This window comes from Scyliorhinus torazame, unplaced genomic scaffold (assembly GCF_047496885.1).
Source record: "Scyliorhinus torazame isolate Kashiwa2021f unplaced genomic scaffold, sScyTor2.1 scaffold_448, whole genome shotgun sequence".
Taxonomy (NCBI): Eukaryota; Metazoa; Chordata; class Chondrichthyes; order Carcharhiniformes; family Scyliorhinidae; genus Scyliorhinus; species Scyliorhinus torazame.
This window is the reverse complement of record NW_027308175.1, coordinates 33,163-48,797: the sequence shown is the minus strand read 5'-3', so window position 1 is coordinate 48,797 and position 15,635 is coordinate 33,163. Positions and strand designations below refer to the sequence as shown.

At 73.5% G+C, this 15,635-nt stretch overlaps 1 protein-coding gene across 1 annotated transcript in view; it reads right to left on the bottom strand.

The window, feature by feature from the left end:
* Positions 1–13,850, bottom strand: part of LOC140406299 (uncharacterized) — a gene marked incomplete at its 5' end in the record, with an annotated part of 37,969 nt that extends 24,119 nt beyond the window's left edge. Inside the window, 4 exons of the mRNA XM_072494412.1 lie at positions 9,652–10,131; positions 10,165–10,525; positions 13,177–13,531; positions 13,693–13,850. Of these exons, the coding sequence (XP_072350513.1) occupies positions 9,652–10,131; positions 10,165–10,525; positions 13,177–13,531; positions 13,693–13,850 (1,354 nt within the window). The remainder of the gene's footprint in view (positions 1–9,651; positions 10,132–10,164; positions 10,526–13,176; positions 13,532–13,692) is intronic.
* Between the last annotated feature and the right edge of the window lie 1,785 nt (positions 13,851–15,635).

Genomic DNA, 15,635 nt, shown 5'->3' with positions numbered 1-15,635 from the left:
GGAGGGCGAACGACAGGGAGGGCGAGCGACAGGGAGGGCGAGCGACAGGGAGGGCGAGCGACAGGGAGGGCGAGCGAGCGACAGGGAGGGCGAGCGACAGGGAGGGCGAGCGACAGGGAGGGCGAGCGACAGGGAGGGCGAGAGGCAGGGAGGGCGAGGGACAGGGAGGGCGAGGGACAGGGAGGGCGAGGGACAGGGAGGGCGAGGGACAGGGAGGGCGAGGGACAGGGAGGGCGAGGGACAGGGAGGGCGAGGGACAGGGAGGGCGAGGGACAGGGAGGGCGAGGGACAGGGAGGGCGAGGGACAGGGAGGGCGAGGGACAGGGGGGGGAGAGCGACAGGGGGGGAGAGCGACAGGGAGGGCGAGCGACAGGGAGGGAGAGCGACAGGGAGGGCGAGCGACAGGGAGGGAGAGCGACAGGGAGGGAGAGCGACAGGGAGGCCGAGCGACAGGGAGGGCGAGCGACAGGGAGGGCGAGCGACAGGGAGGGCGAGCGAGCGACAGGGAGGGCGAGCGGGCGACAGGGAGGGCGAGCGAGCGAGCGACAGGGAGGGCGAACGACAGGGAGGGCGAACGACAGGGAGGGCGAACGACAGGGAGGGCGAACGACAGGGAGGGCGAGCGACAGGGAGGGCGAGCGACAGGGAGGGCGAGCGACACGGAGGGCGAGCGACTGGGAGGGCGAGCGACTGGGAGGGCGAGCGACTGGGAGGGCGAGCGACAGGGAGGGAGAGCGACAGGGAGGGCGAGCGACAGGGAGGGCGAGCGACAGGGAGGGCGAGCGACAGGGAGGGAGAGCGACAGGGAGGGAGAGCGACAGGGAGGGAGAGCGACAGGGAGGGAGAGCGACAGGGAGGGAGAGCGACAGGGAGGGCGAGCGACAGGGAGGGCGAACGACAGGGAGGGCGAGCGACAGGGAGGGCGAGCGACAGGGAGGGCGAGCGACAGGGAGGGAGAGCGACAGGGAGGGCGAGCGACAGGGAGGGCGAGCGACAGGGAGGGCGAGCGACAGGGAGGGCGAGCGACAGGGAGGGAGAGCGACAGGGAGGGAGAGCGACAGGGAGGGAGAGCGACAGGGAGGGCGAACGACAGGGAGGGCGAACGACAGGGAGGGCGAGCGACAGGGAGGGAGAGCGACAGGGAGGGAGAGCGACAGGGAGGGCGAACGACAGGGAGGGCGAACGACAGGGAGGGCGAGCGACAGGGAGGGAGAGCGACAGGGAGGGAGAGCGACAGGGAGGGCGAACGACAGGGAGGGCGAGCGACAGGGAGGGCGAGCGACAGGGAGGGCGAGCGACAGGGAGGGCGAGCGAGCGACAGGGAGGGCGAGCGACAGGGAGGGCGAGCGACAGGGAGGGCGAGCGACAGGGAGGGCGAGCGACAGGGAGGGCGAGCGACAGGGAGGGAGAGCGACAGGGAGGGAGAGCGACAGGGAGGGAGAGCGACAGGGAGGGAGAGCGACAGGGAGGGAGAGCGACAGGGAGGGAGAGCGACAGGGAGGGAGAGCGACAGGGAGGACGAGCGACAGGGAGGGCGAGCGACAGGGAGGGCGAGCGACAGGGAGGGCGAGCGTGCGACAGGGAGGGCGAGCGAGCGACAGGGAGGGCGAGCGACAGGGAGGGCGAGCGAGCCACAGGACGGCGAGCGAGCGAGCGACAGGGAGGGCGAACGACAGGGAGGGCGAACGACAGGGAGGGAGAGCGACAGGGAGGGCGAGCGACTGGGAGGGAGCAACAGGGAGGGCGAGCGACAGGGAGGGCGAGCGACAGGGAGGGCGAACGACAGGGAGGGCGAGCGACAGGGAGGGAGCAACAGGGAGGGCGAGCGACAGGGAGGGCGAGCGACAGGGAGGGCGAACGACAGGGAGGGCGAGCGACAGGGAGGGCGAACGACAGGGAGGGCGAGCGACAGGGAGGGCGAGCGACAGGGAGGGCGAACGACAGGGAGGGCGAGCGACAGGGAGGGCGAGCGACAGGGAGGGCGAGCGACAGGGAGGGCGAGCGACAGGGAGGGCGAGCGACAGGGAGGGCGAGCGACAGGGAGGGCGAGCGACAGGGAGGGCGAGCGACAGGGAGGGCGAGCGACTGGGAGGGCGAGCGACTGGGAGGGCGAGCGACAGGGAGGGAGAGCGACAGGGAGGGAGAGCGACAGGGAGGGCGAGCGACAGGGAGGGCGAGCGACAGGGAGGGCGAGCGACAGGGAGGGCGAGCGACAGGGAGGGCGAGCGACAGGGAGGGCGAGCGAGCGACAGGGAGGGCGAGCGGGCGACAGGGAGGGCGAGCGAGCGAGCGACAGGGAGGGCGAACGACAGGGAGGGCGAACGACAGGGAGGGCGAACGACAGGGAGGGCGAGCGACAGGGAGGGCGAACGACAGGGAGGGCGAACGACAGGGAGGGCGAGCGACAGGGAGGGCGAGCGACACGGAGGGCGAGCGACTGGGAGGGCGAGCGACAGGGAGGGCGAGCGACAGGGAGGGAGAGCGACAGGGAGGGCGAGCGACAGGGAGGGAGAGCGACAGGGAGGGAGAGCGACAGGGAGGGCGAGGGACAGGGAGGGCGAGCGACAGGGAGGGCGAGCGACAGGGAGGGCGAGCCACAGGAGGGCGAGCGACAGGGAGGGCGAGCCACAGGAGGGCGAGCGATAGGAAGGTGAGCAACAGAGGGGGCGAGCGACAGGGACGGCGAGCGACAGGGAGGGCGAGAGACAGGGAGGGCGAGTGACAGGGAGGGCGAGGGACAGGGAGGGCGAGCGACAGGGAGGGAGAGCGACAGGGAGGGAGAGCGACAGGGAGGGAGAGCGACAGGGAGGGAGAGCGACAGGGAGGGAGAGCGACAGGGAGGGAGAGAGACAGGGAGGGAGAGAGACAGGGAGGGCGAGCGAAAGGGAGGGCGAGCGACTGGGAGGGCGAGCGACTGGGAGGGCGAGCGACTGGGAGGGCGAGAGGCAGGGAGGGCGAGAGGCAGGGAGGGCGAGGGACAGGGAGGGCGAGGGACAGGGAGGGCGAGGGACAGGGAGGGCGAGGGACAGGGAGGGCGAGGGACAGGGGGGGCGAGCGACTGGGAGGGCGAGAGGCAGGGAGGGCGAGAGGCAGGGAGGGCGAGGGACAGGGAGGGCGAGGGACAGGGAGGGCGAGGGACAGGGAGGGCGAGGGACAGGGAGGGCGAGGGACAGGGAGGGCGAGGGACAGGGAGGGCGAGGGACAGGGAGGGCGAGGGACAGGGAGGGCGAGGGACAGGGAGGGCGAGGGACAGGGAGGGCGAGGGACAGGGGGGGAGAGCGACAGGGGGGGAGAGCGACAGGGAGGGCGAGCGACAGGGAGGGCGAGCGACAGGGAGGGAGAGCGACAGGGAGGGCGAGCGACAGGGAGGGAGAGCGACAGGGAGGGAGAGCGACAGGGAGGGCGAGCGACAGGGAGGGCGAGCGACAGGGAGGGCGAGCGACAGGGAGGGCGAGCGACAGGGAGGGCGAGCGACAGGGAGGGCGAGCGACAGGGAGGGCGAGCGACAGGGAGGGCGAGCGACAGGGAGGGAGAGCGACAGGGAGGGAGAGCGACAGGGAGGGCGAGCGACAGGGAGGGCGAGCGACAGGGAGGGCGAGCCACAGGAGGGCGAGCGACAGGGAGGGCGAGCGACAGGGAGGGCGAGCGACAGGGAGGGCGAGCCACAGGAGGGCGAGCGACAGGGAGGGCGAGCCACAGGAGGGCGAGCGATAGGAAGGTGAGCAACAGAGGGGGCGAGCGACAGGGACGGCGAGCGACAGGGAGGGCGAGAGACAGGGAGGGCGAGTGACAGGGAGGGCGAGGGACAGGGAGGGCGAGCGACAGGGAGGGAGAGCGACAGGGAGGGAGAGCGACAGGGAGGGAGAGCGACAGGGAGGGAGAGCGACAGGGAGGGAGAGCGACAGGGAGGGAGAGCGACAGGGAGGGAGAGCGACAGGGAGGGAGAGCGACAGGGAGGGAGAGCGACAGGGAGGGAGAGAGACAGGGAGGGAGAGAGACAGGGAGGGAGAGAGACAGGGAGGGCGAGCGAAAGGGAGGGCGAGCGACTGGGAGGGCGAGCGACTGGGAGGGCGAGCGACTGGGAGGGCGAGAGGCAGGGAGGGCGAGAGGCAGGGAGGGCGAGGGACAGGGAGGGCGAGGGACAGGGAGGGCGAGGGACAGGGAGGGCGAGGGACAGGGAGGGCGAGGGACAGGGACGGCGAGGGACAGGGAGGGCGAGGGACAGGGAGGGCGAGGGACAGGGGGGGAGAGCGACAGGGGGGGAGAGCGACAGGGAGGGCGAGCGACAGGGAGGGAGAGCGACAGGGAGGGAGAGCGACAGGGAGGGAGAGCGACAGGGAGGGAGAGCGACAGGGAGGGCGAGGGACAGGGAGGGCGAGGGACAGGGAGGGCGAGGGACAGGGGGGGAGAGCGACAGGGGGGGAGAGCGACAGGGAGGGCGAGCGACAGGGAGGGAGAGCGACAGGGAGGGCGAGCGACAGGGAGGGAGAGCGACAGGGAGGGAGAGCGACAGGGAGGGCGAGCGACAGGGAGGGCGAGCGACTGGGAGGGCGAGCGACTGGGAGGGCGAGCGACAGGGAGGGCGAGCGACAGGGAGGGAGAGCGACAGGGAGGGCGAGCGACAGGGAGGGCGTGCGACAGGGAGGGCGAGCGACAGGGAGGGCGAGCGACAGGGAGGGCGAGCGACAGGGAGGGCGAGCGACAGGGAGGGCGAGCGACAGGGAGGGAGAGCGACAGGGAGGGAGAGCGACAGGGAGGGAGAGCGACAGGGAGGGAGAGCGACAGGGAGGGAGAGCGACAGGGAGGGAGAGCGACAGGGAGGGAGAGCGACGGGAGGGAGAGCGACAGGGAGGGAGAGCGACAGGGAGGGAGAGCGACAGGGAGGGCGAGCGACAGGGAGGGCCAGCGACTGGGAGGGCGAGCGACTGGGAGGGCGAGCGACAGGGAGAGCGACCGATAGGGAGGACGAGCGACAGGGAGGGCGAGCGACAGGGAGGGTGAGTGAAATCGGGGGCGGGCACGAGACAGGGAGGGCGAGCGACAGGGAGGGCGAGCGACAGGGAGGGCGAGCGACAGGGAGGGCGAGCGACAGGGAGGGCGAGCGACAGGGAGGGCGAGCGACAGGGAGGGCGAGCGACAGGGAGGGCGAGCGACAGGGAGGGCGAGCGAAATCGGGGGCAGGCGAGCGACAGGGGGGCGAGCGACAGGGGGGGCGAGCGACAGGGGGGGCGAGCGACAGGGGGGGCGAGCGACAGGGGGGGCGAGCGACAGGGGGGGCGACGACAGGGGGGGCGAGCGACAGGGGGGGCGAGCGACAGGGGGGGCGAGCGTCAGGGGGGGCGAGCGACAGGGGGGGGCGAGCGACAGGGGGGGGCGAGCGACAGGGGGGGCGAGCGACAGGGGGGGCGAGCGACAGGGGGGGCGAGCGACAGGGGGGGCGAGCGACAGGGAGGGCGAGCGACAGGGGGGGCGAGCGACAGGGGGGGCGAGCGACAGGGGGGGCGAGCGACAGGGGGGGCGAGCGACAGGGGGGGCGAGCGACAGGGGGGGCGAGCGACAGGGAGGGCGAGCGACAGGGAGGACGAGCGACAGGGAGGACGAGCGACAGGGAGGACGAGCGACTGGGAGGGCGAGCGACTGGGAGGGCGAGCGACTGGGAGGGCGAGCGACTGGGAGGGCGAGCGACAGGGAGGGCGAGCGACAGGGAGGGCGAGCGACAGGGAGGGCGAGCGACAGGGAGGGCGAGCGACAGGGAGGGCGAGCGACAGGGGGGGCGAGCGACAGGGGGGGCGAGCGACAGGGGGGGCGAGCGACAGGGGGGGCGAGCGACAGGGGGGGCGAGCGACAGGGGGGGCGAGCGACAGGGGGGGCGAGCGACAGGGGGGGCGAGCGACAGGGGGGGCGAGCGACAGGGGGGGCGAGCGACAGGGGGGGGCGAGCGACAGGGGGGGCGAGCGACAGGGAGGGCGAGCGACAGGGAGGGCGAGCGACAGGGAGGGCGAGCGACAGGGAGGGCGAGCGACAGGGAGGGCGAGCGACAGGGAGGGAGAGCGACAGGGAGGGAGAGCGACAGGGAGGGCGAGCGACAGGGAGGGCGAGCGACAGGGAGGGCGAGCGACAGGGAGGGCGAGCGACAGGGAGGGCGAGCGACAGGGAGGGCGAGCGAGCGACAGGGAGGGCGAGCGGGCGACAGGGAGGGCGAGCGAGCGAGCGACAGGGAGGGCGAACGACAGGGAGGGCGAACGACAGGGAGGGCGAGCGACAGGGAGGGCGAACGACAGGGAGGGCGAACGACAGGGAGGGCGAGCGACAGGGAGGGCGAGCGACACGGAGGGCGAGCGACACGGAGGGCGAGCGACTGGGAGGGCGAGCGACAGGGAGGGCGAGCGACAGGGAGGGAGAGCGACAGGGAGGGCGAGCGACAGGGAGGGAGAGCGACAGGGAGGGAGAGCGACAGGGAGGGCGAGGGACAGGGAGGGCGAGCGACAGGGAGGGCGAGCGACAGGGAGGGCGAGCCACAGGAGGGCGAGCGACAGGGAGGGCGAGCCACAGGAGGGCGAGCGATAGGAAGGTGAGCAACAGAGGGGGCGAGCGACAGGGACGGCGAGCGACAGGGAGGGCGAGAGACAGGGAGGGCGAGTGACAGGGAGGGAGAGCGACAGGGAGGGAGAGCGACAGGGAGGGCGAGAGACAGGGAGGGCGAGAGACAGGGAGGGCGAGTGACAGGGAGGGCGAGGGACAGGGAGGGCGAGCGACAGGGAGGGAGAGCGACAGGGAGGGAGAGCGACAGGGAGGGAGAGCGACAGGGAGGGAGAGCGACAGGGAGGGAGAGCGACAGGGAGGGAGAGCGACAGGGAGGGAGAGCGACAGGGAGGGAGAGCGACAGGGAGGGAGAGAGACAGGGAGGGAGAGAGACAGGGAGGGCGAGCGAAAGGGAGGGCGAGCGACTGGGAGGGCGAGCGACTGGGAGGGCGAGAGGCAGGGAGGGCGAGAGGCAGGGAGGGCGAGAGGCAGGGAGGGCGAGGGACAGGGAGGGCGAGGGACAGGGAGGGCGAGGGACAGGGAGGGCGAGGGACAGGGAGGGCGAGGGACAGGGAGGGCGAGGGACAGGGAGGGCGAGGGACAGGGAGGGCGAGGGACAGGGAGGGCGAGGGACAGGGAGGGCGAGGGACAGGGGGGGAGAGCGACAGGGGGGGAGAGCGACAGGGAGGGCGAGCGACAGGGAGGGAGAGCGACAGGGAGGGAGAGCGACAGGGAGGGCGAGCGACAGGGAGGGCGAGCGACAGGGAGGGCGAGCGACAGGGAGGGCGAGCGACAGGGAGGGCGAGCGACAGGGAGGGCGAGCGACAGGGAGGGCGAGCGACAGGGAGGGCGAGCGACAGGGAGGGAGAGCGACAGGGAGGGAGAGCGACAGGGAGGGAGAGCGACAGGGAGGGCGAGCGACAGGGAGGGCGAGCCACCGGAGGGCGAGCGATAGGAAGGTGAGCAACAGAGGGGGCGAGCGACAGGGACGGCGAGCGACAGGGAGGGCGAGAGACAGGGAGGGCGAGTGACAGGGAGGGCGAGGGACAGGGAGGGCGAGCGACAGGGAGGGAGAGCGACAGGGAGGGAGAGCGACAGGGAGGGAGAGCGACAGGGAGGGAGAGCGACAGGGAGGGAGAGCGACAGGGAGGGAGAGCGACAGGGAGGGAGAGCGACAGGGAGGGAGAGAGACAGGGAGGGAGAGAGACAGGGAGGGAGAGAGACAGGGAGGGCGAGCGAAAGGGAGGGCGAGCGACTGGGAGGGCGAGCGACTGGGAGGGCGAGCGACTGGGAGGGCGAGAGGCAGGGAGGGCGAGAGGCAGGGAGGGCGAGGGACAGGGAGGGCGAGGGACAGGGAGGGCGAGGGACAGGGAGGGCGAGGGACAGGGAGGGCGAGGGACAGGGACGGCGAGGGACAGGGAGGGCGAGGGACAGGGAGGGCGAGGGACAGGGGGGGGAGAGCGACAGGGGGGGAGAGCGACAGGGGGGGAGAGCGACAGGGAGGGCGAGCGACAGGGAGGGAGAGCGACAGGGAGGGAGAGCGACAGGGAGGGAGAGCGACAGGGAGGGAGAGCGACAGGGAGGGCGAGGGACAGGGAGGGCGAGGGACAGGGGGGGAGAGCGACAGGGGGGGAGAGCGACAGGGAGGGCGAGCGACAGGGAGGGAGAGCGACAGGGAGGGCGAGCGACAGGGAGGGAGAGCGACAGGGAGGGAGAGCGACAGGGAGGGCGAGCGACAGGGAGGGCGAGCGACAGGGAGGGCGAGCGACTGGGAGGGCGAGCGACTGGGAGGGCGAGCGACAGGGAGGGCGAGCGACAGGGAGGGAGAGCGACAGGGAGGGCGAGCGACAGGGAGGGCGAGCGACAGGGAGGGCGAGCCACAGGAGGGCGAGCGATAGGAAGGTGAGCAACAGAGGGGGCGAGCGACAGGGACGGCGAGCGACAGGGAGGGAGAGCGACAGGGAGGGCGAGCGACAGGGAGGGCGAGCGACAGGGAGGGCGAGCCACAGGAGGGCGAGCGATAGGAAGGTGAGCAACAGAGGGGGCGAGCGACAGGGACGGCGAGCGACAGGGAGGGCGAGAGACAGGGAGGGCGAGTGACAGGGAGGGCGAGGGACAGGGAGGGAGAGCGACAGGGAGGGAGAGCGACAGGGAGGGAGAGCGACAGGGAGGGAGAGCGACAGGGAGGGAGAGCGACAGGGAGGGAGAGCGACAGGGAGGGAGAGCGACAGGGAGGGAGAGCGACAGGGAGGGAGAGCGACAGGGAGGGAGAGAGACAGGGAGGGAGAGAGACAGGGAGGGAGAGAGACAGGGAGGGCGAGCGAAAGGGAGGGCGAGCGACTGGGAGGGCGAGCGACTGGGAGGGAGAGCGACAGGGAGGGAGAGCGACAGGGAGGGAGAGCGACAGGGAGGGCGAGGGACAGGGAGGGCGAGGGACAGGGGGGGAGAGCGACAGGGGGGGAGAGCGACAGGGAGGGCGAGCGACAGGGAGGGAGAGCGACAGGGAGGGCGAGCGACAGGGAGGGAGAGCGACAGGGAGGGAGAGCGACAGGGAGGGCGAGCGACAGGGAGGGCGAGCGACAGGGAGGGCGAGCGACTGGGAGGGCGAGCGACTGGGAGGGCGAGCGACAGGGAGGGCGAGCGACAGGGAGGGAGAGCGACAGGGAGGGCGAGCGACAGGGAGGGCGTGCGACAGGGAGGGCGAGCGACAGGGAGGGCGAGCGACAGGGAGGGCGAGCGACAGGGAGGGAGAGCGACAGGGAGGGAGAGCGACAGGGAGGGAGAGCGACAGGGAGGGAGAGCGACAGGGAGGGAGAGCGACAGGGAGGGAGAGCGACAGGGAGGGAGAGCGACAGGGAGGGAGAGCGACAGGGAGGGAGAGCGACAGGGAGGGCGAGCGACAGGGAGGGCCAGCGACTGGGAGGGCGAGCGACTGGGAGGGCGAGCGACAGGGAGGGCGACCGACAGGGAGGACGAGCGACAGGGAGGGCGAGCGACAGGGAGGGTGAGTGAAATCGGGGGCGGGCACGAGACAGGGAGGGCGAGCGACAGGGAGGGCGAGCGACAGGGAGGGCGAGCGACAGGGAGGGCGAGCGACAGGGAGGGCGAGCGACAGGGAGGGCGAGCGACAGGGAGGGCGAGCGACAGGGAGGGCGAGCGAAATCGGGGGCAGGCGAGCGACAGGGGGGCGAGCGACAGGGGGGGCGAGCGACAGGGGGGGCGAGCGACAGGGGGGGCGAGCGACAGGGGGGGCGAGCGACAGGGGGGGCGACGACAGGGGGGGGCGAGCGACAGGGGGGGCGAGCGACAGGGGGGGGCGAGCGTCAGGGGGGCGAGCGACAGGGGGGCGAGCGACAGGGGGGGCGAGCGACAGGGGGGGCGAGCGACAGGGGGGGCGAGCGACAGGGGGGGCGAGCGACAGGGGGGGCGAGCGACAGGGGGGGCGAGCGACAGGGAGGGCGAGCGACGGGGGGGCGAGCGACAGGGGGGGCGAGCGACAGGGGGGGCGAGCGACAGGGGGGGCGAGCGACAGGGGGGGCGAGCGACAGGGAGGGCGAGCGACAGGGAGGACGAGCGACAGGGAGGACGAGCGACTGGGAGGGCGAGCGACTGGGAGGGCGAGCGACTGGGAGGGCGAGCGACTGGGAGGGCGAGCGACAGGGAGGGCGAGCGACAGGGAGGGCGAGCGACAGGGAGGGCGAGCGACAGGGGGGGGCGAGCGACAGGGGGGGGCGAGCGACAGGGGGGGGCGAGCGACAGGGGGGGCGAGCGACAGGGGGGGGCGAGCGACAGGGGGGGCGAGCGACAGGGGGGGCGAGCGACAGGGGGGGCGAGCGACAGGGGGGGGCGAGCGACAGGGGGGGCGAGCGACAGGGGGGGCGAGCGACAGGGGGGGCGAGCGACAGGGGGGGCGAGCGACAGGGGGGGCGAGCGACAGGGGGGGCGAGCGACAGGGGGGGGCGAGCGACAGGGGGGGCGAGCGACAGGGGGGGCGAGCGACAGGGGGGGCGAGCGACAGGGGGGGCGAGCGACAGGGGGGGGCGAGCGAGCGACAGGGAAGGCGAGCGAGCGACAGGGAGGGCGAGCGAGCGACAGGGAGGGCGAGCGAGCGACAGGGAGGGCGAGCGAGCGACAGGGAGGGCGAGCGAGCGACAGGGAGGGCGAGCGAGCGACAGGGAGGGCGAGCGAGCGACAGGGAGGGCGAGCGAGCGACAGGGGGGGCGAGCGAGCGACAGGGGGGGCGAACGAGCGACAGGGGGGGGCGAGCGACAGAGGGGGCGAGCGACATGGGGGGCGAGCGACAGGGGGGGCGAGCGACAGGGGGGGCGAGCGACAGGGGGGGCGAGCGACAGGGGGGGCGAGCGACAGGGGGGGCGAGCGACAGGGGGGGCGAGCGACAGGGGGGGCGAGCGACAGGGGGGGCGAGCGACAGGGGGGGCGAGCCACAGGAGGGCGAGCGATAGGAAGGTGAGCAACAGAGGGGGCGAGCGACAGGGACGGCGAGCGACAGGGAGGGCGAGAGACAGGGAGGGCGAGTGACAGGGAGGGCGAGGGACAGGGAGGGCGAGCGACAGGGAGGGAGAGCGACAGGGAGGGAGAGCGACAGGGAGGGAGAGCGACAGGGAGGGAGAGCGACAGGGAGGGAGAGCGACAGGGAGGGAGAGAGACAGGGAGGGAGAGAGACAGGGAGGGCGAGCGAAAGGGAGGGCGAGCGACTGGGAGGGCGAGCGACTGGGAGGGCGAGCGACTGGGAGGGCGAGAGGCAGGGAGGGCGAGAGGCAGGGAGGGCGAGGGACAGGGAGGGCGAGGGACAGGGAGGGCGAGGGACAGGGAGGGCGAGGGACAGGGAGGGCGAGGGACAGGGAGGGCGAGGGACAGGGGGGGCGAGCGACTGGGAGGGCGAGAGGCAGGGAGGGCGAGAGGCAGGGAGGGCGAGGGACAGGGAGGGCGAGGGACAGGGAGGGCGAGGGACAGGGAGGGCGAGGGACAGGGAGGGCGAGGGACAGGGAGGGCGAGGGACAGGGAGGGCGAGGGACAGGGAGGGCGAGGGACAGGGAGGGCGGGACAGGGAGGGCGAAGGACAGGGGGGGAGAGCGACAGGGGGGGAGAGCGACAGGGAGGGCGAGCGACAGGGAGGGAGAGCGACAGGGAGGGCGAGCGACAGGGAGGGAGAGCGACAGGGAGGGAGAGCGACAGGGAGGGCGAGCGACAGGGAGGGCGAGCGACAGGGAGGGCGAGCGACAGGGAGGGCGAGCGACAGGGAGGGCGAGCGACAGGGAGGGCGAGCGACAGGGAGGGAGAGCGACAGGGAGGGAGAGCGACAGGGAGGGCGAGCGACAGGGAGGGCGAGCGACAGGGAGGGCGAGCCACAGGAGGGCGAGCGATAGGAAGGTGAGCAACAGAGGGGGCGAGCGACAGGGACGGCGAGCGACAGGGAGGGCGAGAGACAGGGAGGGCGAGTGACAGGGAGGGCGAGGGACAGGGAGGGCGAGCGACAGGGAGGGAGAGCGACAGGGAGGGAGAGCGACAGGGAGGGAGAGCGACAGGGAGGGAGAGCGACAGGGAGGGAGAGCGACAGGGAGGGAGAGCGACAGGGAGGGAGAGCGACAGGGAGGGAGAGCGACAGGGAGGGAGAGCGACAGGGAGGGAGAGAGACAGGGAGGGAGAGAGACAGGGAGGGAGAGAGACAGGGAGGGCGAGCGAAAGGGAGGGCGAGCGACTGGGAGGGCGAGCGACTGGGAGGGCGAGCGACTGGGAGGGCGAGAGGCAGGGAGGGCGAGAGGCAGGGAGGGCGAGGGACAGGGAGGGCGAGGGACAGGGAGGGCGAGGGACAGGGAGGGCGAGGGACAGGGAGGGCGAGGGACAGGGACGGCGAGGGACAGGGAGGGCGAGGGACAGGGAGGGCGAGGGACAGGGGGGGAGAGCGACAGGGGGGGAGAGCGACAGGGAGGGCGAGCGACAGGGAGGGAGAGCGACAGGGAGGGAGAGCGACAGGGAGGGCGTGCGACAGGGAGGGCGAGCGACAGGGAGGGCGAGCGACAGGGAGGGCGAGCGACAGGGAGGGCGAGCGACAGGGAGGGCGAGCGACAGGGAGGGAGAGCGACAGGGAGGGAGAGCGACAGGGAGGGAGAGCGACAGGGAGGGAGAGCGACAGGGAGGGAGAGCGACAGGGAGGGAGAGCGACAGGGAGGGAGAGCGACGGGAGGGAGAGCGACAGGGAGGGAGAGCGACAGGGAGGGAGAGCGACAGGGAGGGCGAGCGACAGGGAGGGCCAGCGACTGGGAGGGCGAGCGACTGGGAGGGCGAGCGACAGGGAGAGCGACCGATAGGGAGGACGAGCGACAGGGAGGGCGAGCGACAGGGAGGGTGAGTGAAATCGGGGGCGGGCACGAGACAGGGAGGGCGAGCGACAGGGAGGGCGAGCGACAGGGAGGGCGAGCGACAGGGAGGGCGAGCGACAGGGAGGGCGAGCGACAGGGAGGGCGAGCGACAGGGAGGGCGAGCGACAGGGAGGGCGAGCGACAGGGAGGGCGAGCGACAGGGAGGGCGAGCGACAGGGAGGGCGAGCGACAGGGAGGGCGAGCGACAGGGAGGGCGAGCGAAATCGGGGGCAGGCGAGCGACAGGGGGGCGAGCGACAGGGGGGGCGAGCGACAGGGGGGGCGAGCGACAGGGGGGGCGAGCGACAGGGGGGGCGAGCGACAGGGGGGGCGAGCGACAGGGGGGGCGACGACAGGGGGGGCGAGCGACAGGGGGGGCGAGCGACAGGGGGGGCGAGCGTCAGGGGGGGCGAGCGACAGGGGGGGCGAGCGACAGGGGGGGCGAGCGACAGGGGGGGCGAGCGACAGGGGGGGCGAGCGACAGGGGGGGCGAGCGACAGGGGGGGCGAGCGACAGGGAGGGCGAGCGACAGGGGGGGCGAGCGACAGGGGGGGCGAGCGACAGGGGGGGCGAGCGACAGGGGGGGCGAGCGACAGGGGGGGCGAGCGACAGGGGGGGCGAGCGACAGGGAGGGCGAGCGACAGGGAGGACGAGCGACAGGGAGGACGAGCGACAGGGAGGACGAGCGACTGGGAGGGCGAGCGACTGGGAGGGCGAGCGACTGGGAGGGCGAGCGACTGGGAGGGCGAGCGACAGGGAGGGCGAGCGACAGGGAGGGCGAGCGACAGGGAGGGCGAGCGACAGGGAGGGCGAGCGACAGGGGGGGCGAGCGACAGGGGGGGCGAGCGACAGGGGGGGCGAGCGACAGGGGGGGCGAGCGACAGGGGGGGCGAGCGACAGGGGGGGCGAGCGACAGGGGGGGCGAGCGACAGGGGGGGCGAGCGACAGGGGGGGGCGAGCGACAGGGGGGGCGAGCGACAGGGAGGGCGAGCGACAGGGAGGGCGAGCGACAGGGAGGGCGAGCGACAGGGAGGGCGAGCGACAGGGAGGGCGAGCGACAGGGAGGGAGAGCGACAGGGAGGGAGAGCGACAGGGAGGGCGAGCGACAGGGAGGGCGAGCGACAGGGAGGGCGAGCGACAGGGAGGGCGAGCGACAGGGAGGGCGAGCGAGCGACAGGGAGGGCGAGCGGGCGACAGGGAGGGCGAGCGAGCGAGCGACAGGGAGGGCGAACGACAGGGAGGGCGAACGACAGGGAGGGCGAGCGACAGGGAGGGCGAACGACAGGGAGGGCGAACGACAGGGAGGGCGAGCGACAGGGAGGGCGAGCGACACGGAGGGCGAGCGACACGGAGGGCGAGCGACTGGGAGGGCGAGCGACAGGGAGGGCGAGCGACAGGGAGGGAGAGCGACAGGGAGGGCGAGCGACAGGGAGGGAGAGCGACAGGGAGGGAGAGCGACAGGGAGGGAGAGCGACAGGGAGGGAGAGCGACAGGGAGGGCGAGCCACAGGAGGGCGAGCGACACGGAGGGCGAGCGACAGGAGGGCGAGCGATAGGAAGGTGAGCAACAGAGGGGGCGAGCGACAGGGACGGCGAGCGACAGGGAGGGCGAGAGACAGGGAGGGCGAGAGACAGGGAGGGCGAGTGACAGGGAGGGCGAGGGACAGGGAGGGCGAGCGACAGGGAGGGAGAGCGACAGGGAGGGAGAGCGACAGGGAGGGAGAGCGACAGGGAGGGAGAGCGACAGGGAGGGAGAGAGACAGGGAGGGAGAGAGACAGGGAGGGCGAGCGAAAGGGAGGGCGAGCGACTGGGAGGGCGAGCGACTGGGAGGGCGAGAGGCAGGGAGGGCGAGAGGCAGGGAGGGCGAGAGGCAGGGAGGGCGAGGGACAGGGAGGGCGAGGGACAGGGAGGGCGAGGGACAGGGAGGGCGAGGGACAGGGAGGGCGAGGGACAGGGAGGGCGAGGGACAGGGAGGGCGAGGGACAGGGAGGGCGAGGGACAGGGAGGGCGAGGGACAGGGAGGGCGAGGGACAGGGGGGGAGAGCGACAGGGGGGGAGAGCGACAGGGAGGGCGAGCGACAGGGAGGGAGAGCGACAGGGAGGGAGAGCGACAGGGAGGGCGAGCGACAGGGAGGGCGAGCGACAGGGAGGGCGAGCGACAGGGAGGGCGAGCGACAGGGAGGGCGAGCGACAGGGAGGGCGAGCGACAGGGAGGGCGAGCGACAGGGAGGGCGAGCGACAGGGAGGGAGAGCGACAGGGAGGGAGAGCGACAGGGAGGGAGAGCGACAGGGAGGGCGAGCGACAGGGAGGGCGAGCCACAGGAGGGCGAGCGATAGGAAGGTGAGCAACAGAGGGGGCGAGCGACAGGGACGGCGAGCGACAGGGAGGGCGAGAGACAGGGAGGGCGAGTGACAGGGAGGGCGAGGGACAGGGAGGGCGAGCGACAGGGAGGGAGAGCGACAGGGAGGGAGAGCGACAGGGAGGGAGAGCGACAGGGAGGGAGAGCGACAGGGAGGGAGAGCGACAGGGAGGGAGAGCGACAGGGAGGGAGAGCGACAGGGAGGGAGAGCGACAGGGAGGGAGAGCGACAGGGAGGGAGAGAGACAGGGAGGGAGAGAGACAGGGAGGGAGAGAGACAGGGAGGGCGAGCGAAAGGGAGGGCGAGCGACTGGGAGGGCGAGCGACTGGGAGGGCGAGCGACTGGGAGGGCGAGAGGCAGGGAGGGCGAGAGGC